The sequence below is a fragment of the Hordeum vulgare genome, chromosome 1H (assembly GCF_904849725.1).
Source record: "Hordeum vulgare subsp. vulgare chromosome 1H, MorexV3_pseudomolecules_assembly, whole genome shotgun sequence".
In the NCBI taxonomy this organism is placed as follows: Eukaryota; Viridiplantae; Streptophyta; class Magnoliopsida; order Poales; family Poaceae; genus Hordeum; species Hordeum vulgare.
In genome coordinates, this window is record NC_058518.1 from 441,073,836 (window position 1) to 441,096,244 (window position 22,409).

The 22,409-nt window shown below is 44.4% G+C and overlaps 1 protein-coding gene across 1 annotated transcript; it reads right to left on the bottom strand.

The window, feature by feature from the left end:
• Positions 1 to 9,510: 9,510 nt before the first annotated feature.
• Positions 9,511 to 11,400, bottom strand: LOC123443460 (22.3 kDa class VI heat shock protein). The gene is made up of 2 exons (XM_045119837.1): positions 10,994 to 11,400; positions 9,511 to 10,151 (listed from the first exon to the last, which is right to left on the bottom strand). Exons 1-2 carry the CDS (start codon positions 11,298 to 11,300, stop codon positions 9,898 to 9,900), a joined length of 561 nt encoding a protein of 186 aa, XP_044975772.1. The 5' UTR covers positions 11,301 to 11,400; the 3' UTR covers positions 9,511 to 9,897.
• Positions 11,401 to 22,409: the final 11,009 nt, after the last annotated feature.

The window sequence follows — 22,409 nt, forward strand, 5'->3', positions numbered from 1 at the left end:
TTGGGGGGAGATGGTGAAACTGCACGCCAAAAAAGTCGAGGAAAGATCGGAAGAGTGGATGTGGGGACAAGGAGAAACCTCTTTTCATGTAGGTGACCAGGAGCACCCGCTCATCGTCCCCCGACGAAGGCTCCAGCTCGCCTTCATCCAGCAATCGCCAGTTCCTCGGAACCACCAAGCCTTTGCTCTCCAAGTCCAGTAGTCGATCCTTGGAGAGCCAGGACGACATCCAATTGCCTTGGATCCATCCTGATGGAAGCATCCCGACACTTGAAGAGGAACTGTGCGAGCCCTTCTAAGCCCGCCCGGCTTTCGCAGTCGCGCCTTCCGCCATGATACACAGTGGGGCGGGCAAGGTGGAAGAACTACGGAGGTGGCAACCGCGAGGCTCAAGAAAGGAAACAAGGGCAACTGGGATCTGGTGGCACGATTTCTTCTCTTCACTGTCCCGGCCTACTTATTTGCTACAGGAACATACCCCATCGAGTATTCCGCGTACAAGAGGAAGATCTACACGATCCCGGTGACAGCGTTCCTGCAGCACGACAATGGCATTTCACGCACAGAAATTGAAGCATCCCTCCACTATTTCCACTACTCATGTCGCCGCTGATTCCACCTCCCAGCCTGCTCCATCGATTCAAAATATCATGGAAAATCTGCTCCCCCGCATTGCCCGAATGGATTCCTTACCCGGAGCGCATAATGAGGGGAATCGAATACTCTGTCGCTCGTCCTTCCATGGGACCACAAACATTCGGACCACAGAAGAAGGCGGTCAGATCGCCCGCGCCATGGCGCAAGTAGGACCCATCGTACTCCGCCGATTGGATGATCGAAGCTCTAAGCTCGCGATCGTGTCTGAATCATTGAACATAGCTTTCTGAAAGGTATCCACTTATTACTAATTGGAAGCGAACCGACGTGCTTCCACACTCGGAATCTTTCAATCTTGAATCCATAGCGGTTTACTGAGAGCCCGAGTGATGTAGCCCCGAGATACAACCTCGGTGCCCCTGAGACGCCGAACGCACAATCGAGTGCCTTCCACTCGGGCAGTAAAACCAAAACTGATTCCGGGGCTACTGACGGGGTTGTACATTAGGGGTAGTCCTACGGACCTGCATCCCTAGGCCTGCCCAAGACCCTACATGGACATCAGCGTCCCAAAAGTCACACATGCAGTCATAGTCTCACTCGCACAAGTGTATTCACTCGGCTTACGTGACTTTACTCGGTTTGTCTCGTATTAGTCGAACGTTCCTCAACACTCGGACTGTAGCAGGACGTGGGCAACGAAGAGACTACAACGGCCACATACTTGAACTATCACATGAAGTGTAGTGAAGACACGTGTTACCAGTAATGTCGGAGTTAGAGTTGTCGTTACTAGTAACTTCTGTAGTTATTAGCATTTACTCACCCTTGTAATGAAGTCCAGCCAGTCATGGTGCACTCTATATAAGTCACCCCCCGACTCCTGAGCAAGGGTTTAGCATTCCGTACTATCCCATATTCTATAATCCAACACCAGCTAGCGAGGTTCAAGAGTAGGGTCGTTACCACTCCCAAATGGGGACCGAACTCATACATTCGAGTGTATCCTCTGTGCCCTAGCTAGGCTCCGCCCCTCATTCGTACCCCTCATTTTATTGTGAGGATCTTTCCCACGACAAGTGGAAAACGGGAAAATAATCTCTTGTGTCCCCCTCCGAGTGATCGAAAAGGTCGTATATTTGTTACAGAGGGAGTATTTATATAATAAATAAATATACTCATGCAAGATTGGTTTGTAACTAGGATATGTCACTGGTCACTTTACCAACGACTACAATGTTGTGTGGTTGCTATATTTGTGTATCGAGTGGGGTGTGGCAGGAATTGGAATACAGTATCACATCTCTCTTAAATGTTTGTTTCTAGCACAAATAAGAAATAAAAGAATTGTGTACCGTTGGCGCTAAAGATATGGAACCATTTGTTTGTCGTATTCTTGTTATTCATGTTAGCAAATTCTCATGCAGTAGATAAGGGAGTCAGACTATTATAGAGCAGCAAGCACCAAGGACATGATGCATATGGAACTGACTAACTATTTTTTGTCCTATTTTTTTATGTCAAATCTTTACCTTCAGTATTCAGGTTAATGTAAGCTAAAAGAAAATAACTAATCATGATGGCTTCTTCTAAATGATCTTTCACCAATGGTAACATATGTCTACATGACGCCACACTAGGAGACCCCATATTTCGTTATTTGTTGTCTGTAGCAACTTTACGTGGCTAGCAATATCTTCGTAGAAAATGGAAATAGCACAATAAAACCAGACATTTTTTTCTTGACACGAAGGTTATATGTATCTAAGAACTGAGTTTTATTTTGTTTCTCCAGGTTGACATATCAATGACATACATAACAAGGAGTGACAACTGTAATGGACTGGTTTAATAGTGAAGTAGTGGGCATTAGTTGCATTCTTTAATTACATTACATTGTGCTTGTGTATTTTCTCATTGAATTTATTTTATTTATTGTATTTTCACCACTAGCTTGGTGATGTACTATTGTGTTCTCAGGAAAATCTTACACTCCTATTCCACTTCTCTTCTACTTTGAATTGTGGATCATCATTCTTTAACTAACATTTTTCTGCATTTCTCTTAGTTTTTTGCTAATTGGAGTACGCTTGTCCAATACACTAACCGCTGATAAGATATTGGTGTTGCACTCTGAATTTTGAGACAGAGACAAATCAGACTTGAATGACTTAGTATGCAACATGTTATTTTAGTTGAGGAAATGACCAGTGATTCTGAATTGGATGTTTGACATAGTGAAATGTATTTTTTAGGCATTGTAACTTTTATTCAGCCAACCCTCAAGGCATCCATGTTCCTTAGTAGTTAATTGGTCTTTGGTGGCTTGTGAGCTTGCATGATATTTGCATATCATATTATTTGAAAAGATGTATATTATACAAAGTGATATTTGCATGCCAGATTATTTGGGTGATCATGGTGTGCTTTCTTTTGCATTTTTTTGTTATCCTTGTGTGCATGTTGCAGCTTTTGTTTACTATTTTCATTGTTTTTAGCATATATGTTCATGAACTTACATTTTCAGTTCTACGTTCTGTTGTGTCCTCATTTTGAGTATATATTTTATTAACTTAGGAGTTTAACTTATATTCATATGCAAATGGCAGACACAAAGGTCTTATTGATATAGAAAATTTTGTCTATGTTTGCCTGATACATTATATGGTGTATGGGATGTATGTTTGACACTTCTTTTTTTCTTGCATGTGTCGGGCAGTAAAATAGAGAAGTTTGCACAGAAATGATTTAGGGTCAGAACTAATGATGAAAAGGCTTCCTGAAGGAGATCAATGGTGATGGAGAACAAAATGGAGTGGATTTGCATGAAAGTTTCCTCATATTCAAAGAACGTAGAGGGATAAGAGGCAACTTCATGATCAAGAATCAAGGTCAACACAATTGGATATGAGGCAACTTCGTGATCAAGAATCAAGGTCAATGCAATTTTGGAGCTATGTTGTGGAGGTTGTTACATTATCTTGGGTGAGGCGTAAGCTAGCGACAAGACTAAGGCCCGGCTTACTAGGTTGACTAGCAGTCGACGTGTTGATGATAGAGTTGGATTGAGCCCCACCCGTTCGCCCGACCCGCTCCCGCAAGAGGGGGGTGAAGCCTAAATCGCTCCACCGCCAGCCATCCCCTTGCTTCCCTCCCGATATCCGTCGTCAAAGCATGCCACCGTGCAAACCCCGATCGGCGTAGGCGGCGCGGGGGGGGGGGGGGGCTTTCTCCACCCTTGGTGCCTCTCGGCAACGCGGGATGCAGCGGACACCTCGTGGTGTGGCACTCACTGTTGGAATTATGCCCTAGAGGCAATAATAAATATAGTTATTATTATAATTCCTGTATCAAGATAATCGTTTATTATCCATGCTATAATTGTATTGAATGAAGACTCATTTACATGTGTGGATACATAGACAAAACACCGTCCCTAGCAAGCCTCTAGTTGGCTAGCCAGTTGATCAAAGATAGTCAGTGTCTTCTAATTATGAACAAAGTGTTGTTGCTTGATAACTGGATCACGTCATTAGGAGAATCACGTGATGGACTAGACCCAAACTAATAGACGTAGCATGTTGATCGTGTCATTTTGTTGCTACTGTTTTCTGTGTGTCAAGTATTTATTCCTATGACCATGAGATCATATAACTCACTGACACCGGAGGAATACTTTGTGTGTATCAAACGTCGCAACGTAACTGGGTGACTATAAAGATGCTCTACAGGTATCTCCGAAGGTGTTAGTTGAGTTAGTATGGATCAAGACTGGGATTTGTCACTCCGTGTGACGGAGAGGTATCTCGGGGCCCACTCGGTAATACAACATCACACACAAGCCTTGCAAGCAATGTAACTTAGCGTAAGTTGCGGGATCTTGTATTACGGAACGAGTAAAGAGACATGCCGGTAAACGAGATTGAAATAGGTATACGGATACTGACGATCGAATCTCGGGCAAGTAACATACCGAAGGACAAAGGGAATGACATACGGGATTATATGAATCCTTGGCACTGAGGTTCAAACGATAAGATCTTCGTAGAATATGTAGGATCCAATATGGGCATCCAGGTCCCGCTATTGGATATTGACCGGGGAGTCTCTCGGTTCATGTCTACATAGTTCTCGAACCCGCAGGGTCTGCACACTTAAGGTTCGACGTTGTTTTATGCGTATTTGAGTTATATGGTTGGTTACCGAATGTTGTTTGGAGTCCCGGATGAGATCACGGACGTCACGAGGGTTTCCGGAATAGTCCGGACACGAAGATTGATATATAGGATGACCTCATTTGATTACCGGAAGGTTTTCGGAGTTACCGGGAATGTACCGGGAATGACGAATGGGTTCCGGGAGTTCACCGGGGGGCAACCCACCCCGGGGAAGCCCATAGGCCATAAGGGTGGCGCACCAGCCCTTAGTGGGCTGGTGGGACAGCCCAAAAGGGCCCTATGCGCCATACAAAGAAAAATCAAAGAGAAAGAAAAAAAAAGGAGGTGGGAAGGAAGGGAAGGACTCCCACCCACCAAACCAAGTCCAGCTCGGTTTGGGGGGAGCCTTCCCCCTTGGACTCGGCCGACCCCCTTGGGGCTCCTTGAGCCCCAATGCAAGGTCCCCTCCCTCCCACCTATATATACGGAGGTATTGGGGCTGATTTGAGACGACTTTTCCACGGCAGCCCGACCACATACCTCCACGGTTTTTCCTCTAGATCGCGTTTCTGCGGAGCTCGGGCAGAGCCCTGCTGTGACAAGGTCATCACCAACCTCCGGAGCGCCGTCACGCTGCCGGAGAACTCTTCTACCTCTCCGTCTCTCTTGATGGATCAAGAAGGCCGAGATCACCGTCGAGCTGTACGTGTGCTGAACGCGGAGGTGCCGTCCGTTCGGTACTAGATCGTGGGACTGATCGCGGGATTGTTCGCGGGGTGGGTCGAGGGACGTGAGGACGTTCCACTACATCAACCGCGTTCTCTAACGCTTCTGCTGTGCGGTCTACAAGGGTACGTAGATCACTCATCCCCTCTCGTAGATGGACATCACCATGATAGGTCTTCGTGCGCGTAGGAAAATTTTTGTTTCCCATGCGACGTTCCCCAACACTCACATAGGGTGGAGCGACGGCGATGCAGATGTCCGTGTCAGTGGCGTGGGCGGACGTGGGTGTGCGATGGCTGCATTGGCTCGGCTGGGCTTGGAGTGGCAGGGCTGCGAGAGCCAGGTGTGAGCGATTTCCGACGACATCAGCCAGCGGGGGTGCGTGCCTCACGCGGCGGCCTGGTCTGGCCGGCAGGCGGCGCGGGCCATGGCGTTAGGAGCCGGTGTTATGTGCTTCCCCTTCAGTGGCAAGCGCTGCGGGCGGCGAAGGTGCTCGGCCTCGGGGGTGGGCTCGGTCTGGGCAGCTCCAAGGCTGGGCAATGAAGCGTGTCGGGCGGGGCTATGGTGGCGCGGTGTACAGTCTCCTTCAAACGGCGTGGGGCGGCGGTGTCAACCTCCTTCTCCCGGATCTGGTCTGATGGGGCGCAGGCTGGGCGGCTACCGATGGTGCCGATCGCACGCATTTCAAGGATGGGCCAGATCTAGGGTTCGTGCTAGGGTGTGTCAGATCAGGCCCACGGTGTATCAGAGCTTTTGCTTCGGGTAGGAGAGTTTGGGAGTGACCCAGGATGTGCCCGCACGGATGCTCGGGTTCCCTCGCGGGTACGGTGCTCGTAGGTGGTGGTCGTGATACCGGTGTGTCGGTGCATGGATCGGCGAGAGTAACCATGGGCATGGTGTCGGGCGAGCTCGCCTGGCCATGGGCTTGGGGCTAGCTTGTCAGCGACCGTCGGAATCTCGGAGTCGTGTCCCCTCTAGTCCGTTGGGTATTGGTTGGGGATGAAGGTGTGGATGCCTCCTACGGTGGAGGCATCTACCCAGACTCGGGGACTGATGCCGGGCTAGGAGTTGATGGTCAGGCATCACTCTTCCTACAGTGGTTGTGTGTGACATGAGGTGCGGGACCGACAGTATCTCACGACACGGATGCGGGGGCAGCGGCCCTGGATGGCGGGTCGCATGCTTGCTCTCCGGCGGGTAGCATTGCGGTGATGGTGGCCCCCTTCCCGTGTTGTGAGGGCAACAGGAGGTGGGGTGGCGGGTAGCTCGGACGTGCTTTCTCTACTCGAGAGGTGGCGTCCTGATCCGAATATGGGGATCTAACATCATCGTGCTCCTCTTGGCAGCCTTGTTGTGGAACGGGTGAGCTATCGAGCGAAAGCTCCGTGCCTTAGCGCCAACGACGATGACACCCGTGGGTGTCGTGCTCTTCATGAAGATGTTGTTGCGGTTCTTCTCCTAGTGTCACGGCTCCGGGTGATGACCTTTGTTCGTTGGACTCGGCGGCGGCGGTGCTCGGCGTCATTCTCCCCCTTGAGGGCGTTGTCGTGGAGCCTAGGTCTGCTAGGTCATAGTGTGGGGGCGTTTCCGGTGCATTGGAAGGTGCGTGAAGCCCTCAAAGATAATGCATGGATATTCATGATAAACTATAACATTGTCGTCTCCGGTGCCCACGTCCGAGAATTCTTCACTCTTTGGATGCTTCTCCATGAAGTCTTTTTGGATGACCTTCTTAAGGACGACATTGTGTGGAAGCACTCCAGTGATGGCATTTGTTCTTCCTCCACCGCTTACAAGGCGCAGTTTCTAGGGATGACTCTCTCCCCTATGGAACGCATGGTGTGGAAGGCTTGGGGACCACCGAAAGTGAAATTCTTCTCTTAGCTGGCTCTGCAAGACCAAATCTGGACAGCCGACCGGCTTGAGAAGCGCGGTTGGGATAACTGCGGACTCTGCCCTTTATGCAAGAGGGAGCAGGAAACAGGCCCACACCTATTCTTCAAGTGTCGGTACACCCACTGGCTGTGGCGTCTGGTAATCGATTCTTTCGGCCTTGTCCATGTTGACACGTCGGGTTGGCACATGCAAGACTCTGTCCTGGCTTGGTGGGACAAAATGACTGGTCTACAAACACGTGATAGAAGTGCCATGACGTCCATAACCATGCTTCTATCTTGGACCATATGGAATGAAAGAAATTCTCGCATTTTCCGGAACAAGGGCGCTCCACCACTTATTTTGTTGAGGGCGATCTGCAACGAGGCAAACCTATGGGTTACCACGGGTGCTAAGCGGCTAGGGAATATCATTAGGCGTGAATAATTGACATGCCGTGTTATTGGGGTTATTGTAAAACTCTCAAACTCTATTCTCTTCTTAATTAATTGATGAGGCAAATCTTATGCTTCCGTCTAAAAAAATAGGACTAGCAAAACTATGAACAACGAACGGACTCTGAAAAATATATTCATATATAGCTTTCCGTCAAGACCTTGGCCCTAGGTGGTTTCCCCTTAGGTCCTTAAGCTTCAACACAAGAAATTATTAATGATCTCAAATGTCCAAACCATCTTGATTTTTTTTATTTGACCAACTCAAAATAGTTTTAACAATGATGCTACTATGACTCCGCACGTGTGGCACCCCAATTAGCACAAAACATCATGAAAAATGGAAAAATTAAAACTATTTTTCTAAAAGAACTCGAATAATTTGAATAAAAGTAGGGAACTGAATTTAAAAAATTCAATATATGAAATACAGAAAACTTGTTTGTTTAGGAAAAAATGTTACAAACATTTTAAGTGAATATCACTAGATATTTTAGAATATCTGAATACTAAGGACAATATAGAAAAACTTTTTTTGAAAATGCAAGTTGCAAAAAGTTATGGAACTGGAAAATAGTATAAAAAGATACTTTACCAAAATTTCCATGGGCTCCCAAATTTAGCAAAGTCAAAAAATTTCCAGAATAATTTGAATTTTAAAATCCTTCTTATATAAATAAGGTATTATTTTTCCTGCAAAAATAATTTAAATTGTCATTCTTTCATAACTTTGTTTTTTCTATTGCTTTTTACTTTCCAAATTTAATTGTTTTTGTGTACGTGGATATTTTGCGTTCACTACACTACCATGAATGTGAAATTATTGCCACGTCGCAATTAAAATTGGTTTCAATGGAGCAACAGATAAACAGCAATGCTAACTAGCAAATATTTGTTGGGTTGGAACTCCCAGTGAATGCACTTACAGCCGTTTGATCAAAGGATGACAGTTTAAAAAGAAGTGTGCCTTCATTGAAACACTTATTTCGGGACGGGGAAATTGTCACACTTATTACTATTCCCTCCGTCTCAAAATAAGTGTCTTAAATTTAGTATAATTTTATACTAAAACCAATACAAAATTGAAACACTTATTTCGGAACGGGAAAATTGTCACCCTACTGTGAAAATATCGTCACCCCGCTACAAGTCTACAACTAAAATTGTCATGTAATTCATTCACAAATGCCATCGTTCCCTATGAACGTTCGCGAGCTAAGAGGGTCTTAAATTGTTTCAGTACTTAAGGGGTCAGGAATTTTTGCTATGTACTCCCTCCATCCCAAAATAAGTGTCTCAACTTTATACTAGGTCTAGTATAAATTTGTATTAAGCTTGAGACGGTTATTTTGGGACGGAGGAAGTAGTTGAGGTGCCAAATTTGGACTCTGCGATAGTTTTGGAACCTGAGCTTTAATTTTTCTTTTCAAAAATAATGATGCACTGGTCTCATGAGTATCCCCGAGAAAAAACAAGGCCTCTTTTAGAAGATATTTAAAAGCAAATCGTCGCTTGAAACCATCGAATATCATCTGGACACCGTGCTTCTCTTGAGAATAATCACCTGAGGATCTCAAAGAGCCAACGGCAGCTTTCCTCACAGCTCTGATGCTCATGTGCCCACTGGGGATAAAGGGGCAGGGGTGATGACTGACGACTGATGGAGATACATCGTGCCGAAAGAAATGGGAGAATCTGCCTTTCAAAAATCAAAAGTCACGGATTGCATATAATCATCTGGTCTAGAATCATATCGATGCCCTAGCCCGTTCGATCGACGACCGAAACTGACAGCGACACTGCTGATTAATTAGCCATTTTAACAGTGGAACTGAAGAACATACACTATTACTACATCGGATTTGTTCATTTGTAACATCATGCAATAGATAGGTAATCTTTGCCCCTTTTCGTCTCGGCCATATCTTTCCGAATTTCTACCGAGATTACGCGTTCTTTTTAGTCGCCATCAACTGCTCATCATCACATCAGAAGGAGAATAATTGCCTTTCACCGGCAAATGCATGCCGTCCTCCGGTTAGTCTGATCCAACCCAGTTGCGCGTGTCGATCGAGGTTCTGATTCCTTCAGGCTTGTTGGTGGGCGTCGCTGTTCCTCTTGGGGACCTTGATCTCCAGCGACCCCGCGCCGTCGTCGAAGTAGGCCTCCACCCTGCCCCCGTCCGCGTCCTCCGGCAGCTCCACGCGCCGCACGAAGCCGTGCTCCCACCACCGTCCGGCGCGCCAGTCTCGGCCGTCCGCCGGCGGCACCCGCCACAGCCCGCTCACGTCCACCACCCGCGCGCCGTCGCCGCTCACCTCCACGTCGCACTTCCTTCCACCTGATGATCATCAATACCAAGAGAGCAAAAGTCAGTGCTAGATACTGCACAAGTACCATGTGTACAATACGATATGATAATGCAAGTGTGCTTGGCATTGTTGGTTTTGGCAATCGTGTGGCACAATCTTCCGCTCGCTTTTCCGTAAGCGGCACAGCTAGCTCTGGTCCGGATCGAAGTGGTGCGCCACACGCAGACGCAACGAATAATTTGCCAAGAAAAGTGATGGCGACACAAGGCTGCACGTGACCATGACCATAGTGCTTGGAAAAAAGCAAAGAGATAGCAACGGGGAAAGCACACACGAGAACTTCCCCTAGATAGCTAGCTAGCAAGTTGAACATCTTTTTATGTGGAGGAATTCAAAGGTGTTGGAACACAAGCCGTGTGGCATCTTCTGAGGTGGAGTGTTCATCGATGGACGGCAGAGGAGCACGGTAACTTACTAACCATCTGCTGATCGATGCATTCCCAGAGAATCGACGCAACGAAAACGATCAGGAGTGCATGCGTGCACTTGTTACAGGGGTCAGATCGTCCATGCATTTCTACTACGGCGAATCTATGCTAAAGCTTTGGTGGTACCTTTGTCACATGGGAACAGAGATTTCAGTTGAAGCTTGCACAAAATACTAACCATATATATATATATATATTACTGTGCTTTTGTCACTGAAGTTAAGTCGTCTTCAACAAGAGTGAACAGACGATTTCAGTTTGAAGCTAGAACGAAATACTACTAACCATTGTGAAGCCTCTCAGCCTGAACAAGCATCTAATCTTTTATGTATGTGGTACTTGTACTAGAAACAATGGATGGAGCGAGCGAGCCGTGTGCGTACCAGGTATGTCGGCCCTGAGGCAGTACTCGCAGTCGTTCTCGGACCAGTGGACGGAGGTCCTGGCGCCGCGGCGGAGCGCGGCGAGCAGCACATCCGACTCGAACTCCCACATGGGGAACGCGTCGGCCGGGTCGAAGAACTTGCCGAAGAGGTAGGGGCTGAAGAGGGACCCCTCCGCGAACACGGCCTTGGCGTCGGCGTCGGCGCCGGGGGACTTGAGGAACGCCGTGAACGTGTTCTCCAGCAGCGACATGCACCACTTGGGCGCGGCGCCGTCGGCCCGGACCTCGATCGCCCGCCTCGGCATTGATGCTGGCTGGCTGGTGGGGAAGGCAGGCAGGGGACTGAGGGGGTCTGAGCGAGGGTGCTCGTCTTATATAGTACAGGGGACGTACGGTGGTGGTGGAGTTCGCGGCGGGGTGTAGGGGGAGGGGGCGGGGGCGGGGGCGGTGGTGGTGGTGTAGGAGGAGTTGATTGGCCTTTGCGGAAAGGAAAGCGTGGGAGGCGATTCCGCCGTTTGGAGTTTTTTGTACGTGATTCCGTTTGGAGTTGGCTGGCTATGCTGTGTGTGATTCCCGCCTTTTTCTTCGCCTGGATCTTCATTTCCATGGGCGACGGAGTTGGTGGGCTAATGGGCCGAGGATGCAGGACGAGCTAGCGTGGCGCCAGATAACAAGGCTGGTTCTCATGATCAAAAGGGAGTCACTAGTTAGCGAACGCTTCTTCAGAAGCCTTTCAGCACGCATTCTCGCGCATCGTCACTCAGCGCGTTCTCAGCCATCGTCACGTGTCGCGCTCTGAGCGCTTTCTTCGGATTTTGTTTTTTGTCGCAAGCATTTTCGACTTTTAGATTGTTTTTTTGTGTTTCAGTTTTCCAACGGTCTTTCTTAGTTTTTTGACGATTTTTTTCTTAAAAAACGTGTTTTCTTGTTTTTTTTCATGAGAGGTACGCTTTTTCTTTTTCGAGAGACACGGTTTTGCCTTCACGAGAGGCACGGTCATGGTTCTCGAAAAAGTAAAAAAAAAAGAGTTTTCTGTTTTTTTGCAAGAGACACGGTTTTGCCTCCTCGAGAGGCACGAAAAGGGAAAAAACGTGTTTTCTGTTTTTTTGGCCAGAGCCACGGCTTTTCTTTCGCGAGAGGCACTGTTTTGCCTTTCAAGAGGCACGTCCGTGCCTCTCGAAAAGGCAAAAAAACGTGTTTTTTCGTGAGAGACATGATTTTTATTCCATGAAAGGCATGGTTTTACCTTCATGAGAGGCACATCAAAAAGGAAAAAAATGCCTTTTTTCCTATATCGAGGGACACGGTTTTTTTCGTTCCGGTTTTTTCGTGAAAAAAAAGTTCATAAATACCTCTCAACATGGGATCTAGTTTTGAAGATCTTGATGCGAGAAATCCAACGATAAAAATGATTCAAGATTTGGACGCACGGTTTAGAAGATAAAACGTTTCGAAAATACAAATCTACGAAAAAAGGAAAAACTCGCAAGTTGCGACAAATGATACGCATGTAGTGCGTCACTTGTCGCAACTAGGAGAGATGCGAGTGATCTTTGAAAGGAGTACTTCCTAATTAATGACTTCGTCCTCTTGTAGGCAAATACTATTCAGCGCTTAAGGCGTTGGAAATAGGCTAACTGGTCAACCGGCGTACACAACCCCATCTGTCATGGGCCAGTCATGTACACCCTTTTTTATCTTCTTATGTAAAAGTTTGAAAAAATGCGCCACAGGCCGTTACTAGTGGATACATAATACTATTCCTTGGTGGATGGATCTGGCAATCAAGTCAAACACTTTGAAGCAAAAACCCTGAATTCATAGAAGTTCGGCGAATAAAATTCTTAAGTCTAAATCCCTATCGTTTGCATCCTAAACTACATGATACCGGTCTAAATCGAACTCTCAGACATAAAAATGCTCACGTGAGAAATATCAACCGGGATTCAGCTGGCTGATGGGCCAGGAGCGCGTTGGGTCGGCCCATTTTATTTTTTGGTTAGACTGCTAAAAAAAGACTATCGCATTTAAAAATTTATTTAAATATTATAAAAATAGTACATATCATTTTAAAATGTATTTAAATATTATAAAAATACTATGTTGCATTGCAAAATATATTTATATATTATAAAAACAGTATGTGTCATTTTAAAATATATTTAAATATTACAAAAATAGTACGTGCCATTTAAAAATATATTTTAATATTTAAAAATAGTATATGGCGTTTTAAAATATATTTAAATATTATAAAAACAGTACGTGACATTTCAAAATATATTTAAATATTATAAAAACAGTACATGGTATTTCAAAATATATTCAAATATTATAAAAATAGTATGTGGCATTTCAAAGTATATTTAAATATTATAAAAATAGTACGTGGCATTTTAAAATAGTACGTGTCATTTCTAAATCCGTGATTATTTCTTCGAAATTCATGAAAAAAATTCTCACTTTTTTTATTTCCGTAAATATTGTGAACTCCGAGAGCGAGATGGGCTTGACTGGGCTGGCCCGGTCATTTTCACACGTGCCCCTCGCAGCGCGGCCCAATCCTGGTCACACGATAGTTCAGTGCAAAATACTTAATGGCTTAGAAGCAAGGCGCCGAAGACGTTTTGAAACGTCACGGAACATAAGTGATGTTCTAAAGAGATGAAATTGTGATTTCATGCTTGTGCCCTTGTTAAGAGGTACGAGACCTCCGACAAGATTCTTTGTCCACAAAGTAAAGGAGAAAAGCTCAATCGTTGAGCGTGTGCTCAGATTGTCTGAGTACGACAATCGCTTGAATCAAGTGGGAGTTAATCTTCCAGATGAGATTGTGATGGTTCTCCAAAGTCACTACCACCAAGCTGTGAGAGCTTCGTGATGAACTATAACATATCAAGGATAGATACAATGATCCTTGAGCGATTCGCGATGTTTGACATTGCGAAAGTAGAAATCAAGAAGGAGCATCAATAGTTGATGGTTAGTAAAACCACTAAGTTTCAAGAAAGGCAAGGGCTAGAAGGGATACTTCGTGAAACGGCAAAACAGTTGGTGCACTAATGAAGAGACCCAGATTAAACCCAAGCCCGGGACTAAGTGCTTCTGTTATGAGGGGAACGGTCACTGAGGCGGAGCAACTCTAGATACTTGGTAGATAAGAAGGCTGGCAAAAGTCGAAAGAAGTATATTTGATATACATGATGTTGATATGTACTTTACTAGTACTCGTAGTAGCACGAGGGTATTGGATACCGGTTCGGTTGCTAAGTGATTAGTAACATGAAATGAAAGCTACGGCATAAACGGAGACTAGCTAAAGGCGAGGTGACGATACGTGTTGGAAGTGTTTCCAAGCTTGATATGATCAAACGTCGCACGCTCCCTCTACCATCGGGATTGGTGTTAAAACCGAAATAATTGTTATTTGGTGCTTGCGTTAAGCATGAACATGATTGGATCGTGTTTATTGCAATACGATTATTCATTTAAAGAGAATAATGGTTACTCTATTTTCTTGAATAATCACCTTCAATGGTTTATTGAATCTCGATCGTAGTGTTACACATGTTCATGATATTGGTGCCAAAAGATACGAGGTAATGATGATAGTACCACTTACTTGTGGCACTGCCGCTTGAGTCATGTTGGTATAAATTGCATGAAGAGGCTCCATGCTGATGGATCTTTATACTCACTTGATTTTGAATCACTAGTGACATGCAAATCATACCACATGAGCAAGGCCTTGTTTTCATTGAGATGAAACAAGATAGTAACTTGTTGGAAGTGATACATTTTGATGTATGCAGTCCAATGGGTGCTGAGGCACGCAGTGGATATCATTATGTTTTTACTTCAATGACGATTTGAGTGGATACAAGAGTATTTACTTAATGAATCACAAGTCTGAAATATTGAAAAGTTCAATTCTGTTTCGGAGTGAAGTTTGTCGTAACAAGAAGATAAACTGTCTACGATATGATCATAGAAATGAATATCGGACTTACGAGTTTTGGTACGCAGTTAAGACAATGTGGAAATTGTTTCGCAGTTCATGCCACCTCGAACATCATAGTGTGATGATGTGTCTGAACGTCATAGCCATACACTATTTGGTATGGTGCATGCTATGATGTCTCTTATCGAATTACCACTATCGTTTATGGGTTATGCATTAGAGACAACCGCATTCACTTTAAATAGGGCACCGCGTATTTCCGTTGAGATGACACAGTATAGACTAAGGTTTAGAGAAATATAAACTGTCGTTTCTTGAAAGTTTGGGGCTTCGACACTTATGTGAAAAAGTTTCAGTCTGATAAGCTCGAACCCAAAGCGGATAAATGCATCTTCATAGGATATCCAAAACAGTTGGGTACATCTCCTATCTCAGATCCGAAAGCAAAGTGTTTGTTTCTAGAAACGGATCCTTTCTCGAGGAAAGGTTTCTCTCGAAAGAATTGAGTGGGAGGGGGGTAGAACTTGATGAGGTTATTGAACCATCACTTCAACCAGTGTGTAGCAGGGCGCAGGAAGTTGTTCCTGTGGCGCCTACACCAATTGAAGTGAAAGCTGATGATGGTGATCATCGAGCATCGGATCAAGTTACTACAAGCCTCGTAGGTTGACAAGGTCGCGTACTACTACAGAGTGGTACGGTAACCCTGTCTTTGAGGTCATGTTGTTGAGCAATAGTGAACCTACGAGTTATGGAGAAAGCAATGGTGGGCCCGGATTCTGACAAATGGCTGGAAGCCATGAAATCCGAGAGAGGATCCATGTATGAAAACAAAGTGTAGACTTTGGAAGAACTACTTGATGGTCATAGGACTATTGAGTAAAGGTGGATCTTTAAAAGGAAGACAGACGATGATGGTGATAAGTCACTATTAAGAAAAGCTCGACTTGTCGCAAAGATGTTTCCGACAAGATCAAACAGTTGACTATGATGAGACTTTCTCACTCGTAGTGATGCTAAAAGTCTGTTAGAATTATGTTAGTAGTTGCTGCATTATTTATGAAATATTGCACATAGGTTGTCAAAACATTGTTTCCTCGACGGTTTCCTTGAGAAAACATTGTATGTGATACAACCAGGAGGTTTTGTCGATCCTAAAGATACTAGCAAGTATGCAAGCTCCAGCGATCCTTCAATGGACTGGTGCAAGCATCTCGGAGTTGGAATATACACTTTGATGAGATGATCAAAGATTTTGGGTTTGTACAAGGTTTATGAGAAACTTGTATTTCCAAAGAAGTGAGTGGGAGCACTATAGAATTTCTGATAAGTATATGTGGTTGACATATTGTGGATCAGAAGTAATGTAGAATTTCTGTAAAGCATACAAGGTTGTTTGAAAGGAGTTTTTCAAAGGAATACCTGGATTGAGCTACTTGAACGTTGAGCATCAAGATCTATGGAGATAGATCAAAACGCTTAATAGAAGTTTCAACAAGATGCTTGCCTTGACAAGTTTTTGAAGGAATTCGAAATAGATCAGCAAAGAAGGAGTTCTTGACTGTGTTGTAAGGTGTGAATTTGAGTAAGACTCAAAACCCGACCACGGCAGAATAAAGAGAATAGACGAAGGTCGTCTGCTATGCCTTAGTCGTAGACTCTAAAGTATGCCATGCTGAGTACCGCACCTGATGTGTGCCTTGCAGCAAGTCAGTTAAGAGGTACACAGAGTGATCCAGGATTGAATCACTGATCAGCGGTCAAAGTTATCCTTAGTAACTAAATAGACTAAGGAATTTTTCTCGACTATGGAGGTGGTTAAAGAGTTCGTCGTAAAGGGTTACGTCGATGCAAGCTTTGACACTAATCCGGATAACTATGAGTAGTGAAACGGATTCGTATAGTAGAGTAGATATTTAAAGCATTTCCGAATAGCATGTAGTAGCAGCATCTATAAGATGACATAAAGATTTGTAAAGAACGCACGGATCTGAAAGTTTCAGAACCGTTGACTAAAACCTCTCTCACGAGCAAGACGTGATCAGACCCCAGAACTATATGGGTGTTGGATTCGTTGAAATCACATGGTGATGTGAACTAGATTATTGACTCTAGTGCAAGTGGGAGACTGTTGGAAATATGCCCTAGAGGCAATAATAATTAGTTATTATTATATTTCTTTGTTCATGATAATCATTTATTATCCATGCTATAATTGTATTGATTGGAAACACAATACTTGTGTGGATACATAGACAAAACACTGTCCCTAGTAAGCCTCTAGTTGACTAGCTCGTTGATCAAAGATGGTCAAGGTTTCCTGGCCATAGGCAAGTGTTGTTACTTGATAACGGGATCACATCACTAGGAGAATCATGTGATGGACTAGACCCAAACTAATAGACGTAGCATGTTGATCGTGTCATTTTGTTGCTACTGTTTTCTGCGTGTCAAGTATTTGTTCCTATGACCATGAGATCATATAACTCACTGACACCGGAGGAATGCTTTGTGTGTATCAAACGTCACAACTTAACTGGGTGACTATAAATATGCTCTACAGGTATCTCCGAAGGTGTTCGTTGAGTTAGTATGGATCAAAACTGGGATTTGTCACTCTGTATGACGGAGAGGTATCTCGGGGCCCACTCAGTAATACAACATCACACACAAGCCTTGCAAGCAATGTGACTTAGTGTAAGTTGCGGGATCTTGTATTACGGAACGAGTAAAGAGACTTGCCGGTAAACGAGATTGAAATAGGTATGCGGATACTGATGATCGAATCTCAGGCAAGTAACATACCGAAGGACAAAGGGAATGACATACGGGATTATATGAATCCTTGGCACTGAGGTTCAAACGATAAGATCTTCGTAGAATATGTAGGATCCAATATTGGCATCCAGGTCCCGCTATTGGATATTGACCGAGGAGTCTCTCGGGTCATGTCTACATAGTTCTCGAACCCGCAGGGTCTGCACACTTAATGTTCGACGTTGTTTTATGTGTATTTGAGTTATATGGTTGGTTATGAATGTTGTTCGGAGTCCCGGATGAGATCACGGATGTCACGAGGGTTTCCGGAATGGTTCGGAAACGAAGATTGATATAGAGGATGACCTCATTTGGTTACCGGAAGGTTTTCGTGCATTACCGGAAAAGTTTCGAGCTCATCGGTAGTGTACTGGGATTGTCGGGAGGGGTGCCGGGGACCATCGGGAGGGATGTCACGCCCCAAGGGGTCTCATGGGCTATGGGAAGAGATAAACCAGCCCCTAGTGGGCTGGAATAAGTTCTCACTAAGGCCCAGAAGGTTTGAGAAGGAAAAAACACAAGGTGGAAAGAGTTTCCAAGTGGGAAGGTGGAATCCTACTCCAAGTAGGATTGGAGTAGGACTCCTCCACCTCCAATTTCGTCCAAACCTTTAGGTTTTGAGGCTACCTCCTCCCCTCCCTCCCTCCTATATATAGTGGGGTTTTAGGGCTGATTTGAAATAACTTTTGCCACGGCATCCCGACCACATACCTCCACGGTTTTACCTCTAGATCGCGTTTCTGCGGAGCTCGGGCGGAGCCCTGCTGAGATTAGATTACCACCAACCTCCGGAGCGCCGTCACGCTGCCGGAGAACTCATCTACCTCTTCGTCTCTCTTGCTGGATCAAGAAGGCCGAGATCATCGTCGAGTTGTACGTGTGCTGAACGCGGAGGTGCCGTCCGTTCGGCACTAGATCGGAGCGGATCGTGGGACGGATCGCGGGACGGTTCGTGGGACGATTCGCGGGGCGGATCGAGGGACGTGAGGACGTTCCACTACATCAACCGCGTTTCTTAACGCTTCTGCTGTGCGATCTACAAGGGTACGTAGATCGGAAATCCCCTCTCGTAGATGGACATCACCATGATAGGTCTTCGTGCGCGTAGGAAAATTTTGTTTCCCATGCGAAGTTCCCCAACATAAAGTACTCCCTCCGTCCGAAAATTCTTGTCTGATATTTGTTTAGATACAAATGTATCTAGTCAAATTTAGTACTTAGATACATCCATTTCTAGACAAAGCTAAGACAAGAATTTTGGGATGGAGGGAGTATCATGTCATATAACTCATCATCATCTTACATACTCATCTAACAACTCATCATCATCTTAATCATATACCAAGTTATCATATGATACACATAAAGTAAAACAGAGAAACATCTTAATAGTCATCATATGCATGCATCCTAATCGATCATGTCAAGTTAATATAAACCAGAATAACTTGTCTCTCATAAGACCTAGTCCTCGCTCTTAGGTATAATGTCATAACACAGAATAACACCTATGTCTCACTGATGAATCACAGAGATCCAACGGTCTTCAACTTGTGGGTTGCGCTCCTTCTTTATTTCTCTCCATGCTTCAATTTGGAGCCTTTTTTATCTTGATTTGAGGTAACTCGAGTATGGAGCATCGAACTCAGCCCTCAGTGGGCTTCTAATTTTCATTTGACCTTCTGGGAGCATCATCAGAGGTACTACATCATGTGGCAGTTGTTGTTGAAGAACATAATAATAACCTAGTTAGCAATGTAATCAACATCATTTATGCAATAGTAGAGCGTACTTAATTAGGAAACTCTTACCAATACATTTCGGCGAATGTCATCCGGCCTCAACCTATGCACTAGTGGCATGTAAAATGTATAATTTTGACCAATTCCAAAATTATACGGGAAAGTATCCCTAGAAACCAGAACACCAGCAACAAAAAAGTGGAGAAGAACATCCTTCTCCTCCCAAGTTAGATGTGATCCATACATGTAGTGTGTTGTGTCAATTAATTTCCGTAATTCAGTCGAAGCAACGAAATAAGTTGTAAATTATAATTTAACAAATTTAGTATATGGATGAACACCAACTTTTTCTAAATATAATTGCAAATTACTTGAAAAATATGGTTGAGAAACTCACATGGAGGTAAAATAGGAAGCGTATCATCGACAACCACCCAAATGTCGATGTTGCCTAGCATATTATCTTCAGGACGAAGATCGAAGGTTATTTCCATACCCTCCTGAAATCCATATGCCTTGCAAAGATCTTCCCACTTTGGGCACCCAAATTCTGTTTGAAAAACTGAATTAAATACTTTGATATCAAATGTGTGACCATGTATAGTCCTCAGGTTAGCGATCGTCGTCTCAATTCTCTCGTGGTCTTCGAAACCGAGCCTCTCCAACACATATCTTCTTGCATGGCAAGGGGGGAACATATCTCCATTCTCGTCAAGCTTCATGCTGAAGAACCTATCGTCTCGCAGGTGAGGCGTGTCGCACATACCCCGACAGTCGTTGCAATATTCACACTCCCAATATTCATCGTCAGACATTTCCTGTTTTAATGTGGTAAATGTGTAAACAACAACCGTGACACTATATCGAAAGAATTCACACTCCCAAGCACTCCACATGTCCTAGTTTCTAGCACTAGTCATGACGAAATTCATGGAAATTTTTGGCATGACCTTTTCTAAATAGTGGACATATGGTGTGCGTGAAATTTGCCGGAACGGAAATGAATCAACATTCCAGCAAAACATCGGCCACTTGGACATTCCGAAAACACTCGAATAATAATGTGCACTACATTTCAAATACAACATTTGTTAGATGCTAGGTAAGAAAACACATGAGCTTAATTTTTGGTTTCTCACCAACTTCAACTCTTATTAAGATTCTAGTGTCTAGAAAAATAAGATTTATGTTTTATAACCTAAATTATGCAAGAGGTGTTTCTTACTAAGTCTAAGTACTTGAAATCATCAACCTTTAGGTGAACATGGCTTAGCATGAACTAAATCCATTTATGTGGTCACAAACAACGAAGAAGTTGTCTTATCATTTTCATTCTATATAAACTAATAAACATACTACTCCCTATGTCCCTTGTGGAATAAACATGAGACTGTCCAGGCATGCATTGTGAACAAGATCAAGGCCACTGTGGGGGCTTACCGGAGCGGGAGGGGGCGGTGGCGACGGCGAGGGAGGCGGCAGCGAGGGGGCGGTGGCGGCAACGAGGGGAGGGGGCGGTGGCGACGACGACGGCGGCGAGGGAGGCGGCAGCGGCTTCAGATCGAGGAGAGGGGGTGGGGGCGTGGGGGAGTTTGGAAATTCTGTGGCCGCGGTGGGGGTGTTAACTGAACATAGTAGTAGTGTTGGTTCCTAAACATGCGCTACTGCTATTGTACTTAGCAGTAGCGGTGGTCCTAAACCAGCGTTGTTACTACAACTATTGCGGTTACGTTGTTGGGCCCCTTTTATCAGTAGCGCTGGATACTACGCAACGCCACTGATATTGAACTTAGCAGTAGCGCAGGTTTAGGAACGCCGCTACTACTATAGCTACTGCGGGGTTCCCTGTTTATCAGTAGCACATATTATGAGGCCTGCGCTACTGCTAAGGACATTAGCAGTAGTGCTGGGTGATATCCAACACTACTCCTTAATAGTAGCAGTGCTTTCTACTTTCCAGCGCTATTAATAGGCTCCTACCTATAAGGTTTTTCCTAGTAGTGTGGCTTCAGTTTGGTGATCGAAATACAGTTTTTTCACGATATGCATCAGCGTGGAGAAAGAAAAATTATATCAAGAAACTGCACGATGGAGATGGTAATGTTTTGGAAATTATGGATCCTCTGAGCCAACATATTCATAATTACTTTACTAATTTGTTCAGTTCGGAAGTTCAGCAGGTAGACCCTGAGATTATGCAGAAAGTTCAGACTAAAGTGACTAATCAAATGAATGAATTCTTGATTGCACCATATACTCATGATGATGTTCACAGGGCCGTGTTTAGTATTGGTGATTTAAAAGCACTAGGGCCAGATGGCCTACATGCGGTTTTCTTTAAAGAATATTGGCATTTACTCGGTGATGCTATTTCACAGGAGGTTTTGTTTGCTTTAAACAACCGTCTGGTTCCCATTGATTGGAACGATACTTCCATCGTTCTTATTCCCGAAATAGACACTCCTAAATTGATTACTCAATACACACCTGTCAGTCTATGTAATGTCATATACAAAATTATATCAAAGATGTTAGCTATGAGATTGAAAAGCATTTTAGCACAGATTATTTCCCCCACTCAGAGTGCATTTGTCTCGGGAAGAATGATAATGGATAATATACTTATTGCCTATGAATGTGTTGATAAGATCAAAAATAAAAGAGTGGGGCAGACAGGCCTGTGTGCAGTAAAGTTGGATATGCACAAGGCATATGTTCGAATGGAGTGGATATTTTTGCGGAGCATGATGCAGAAACTTGGTTTTCATGAACAGTGGATTGAAATGATTATGGCATGTGCTAGTTCTATAAAATACAAGGTGAGATTTAATTCCCATGAAACAGAACCATGTGGATTGAAATGAGGAGTATTTTGCAAGGGGACCCTCTCTCCC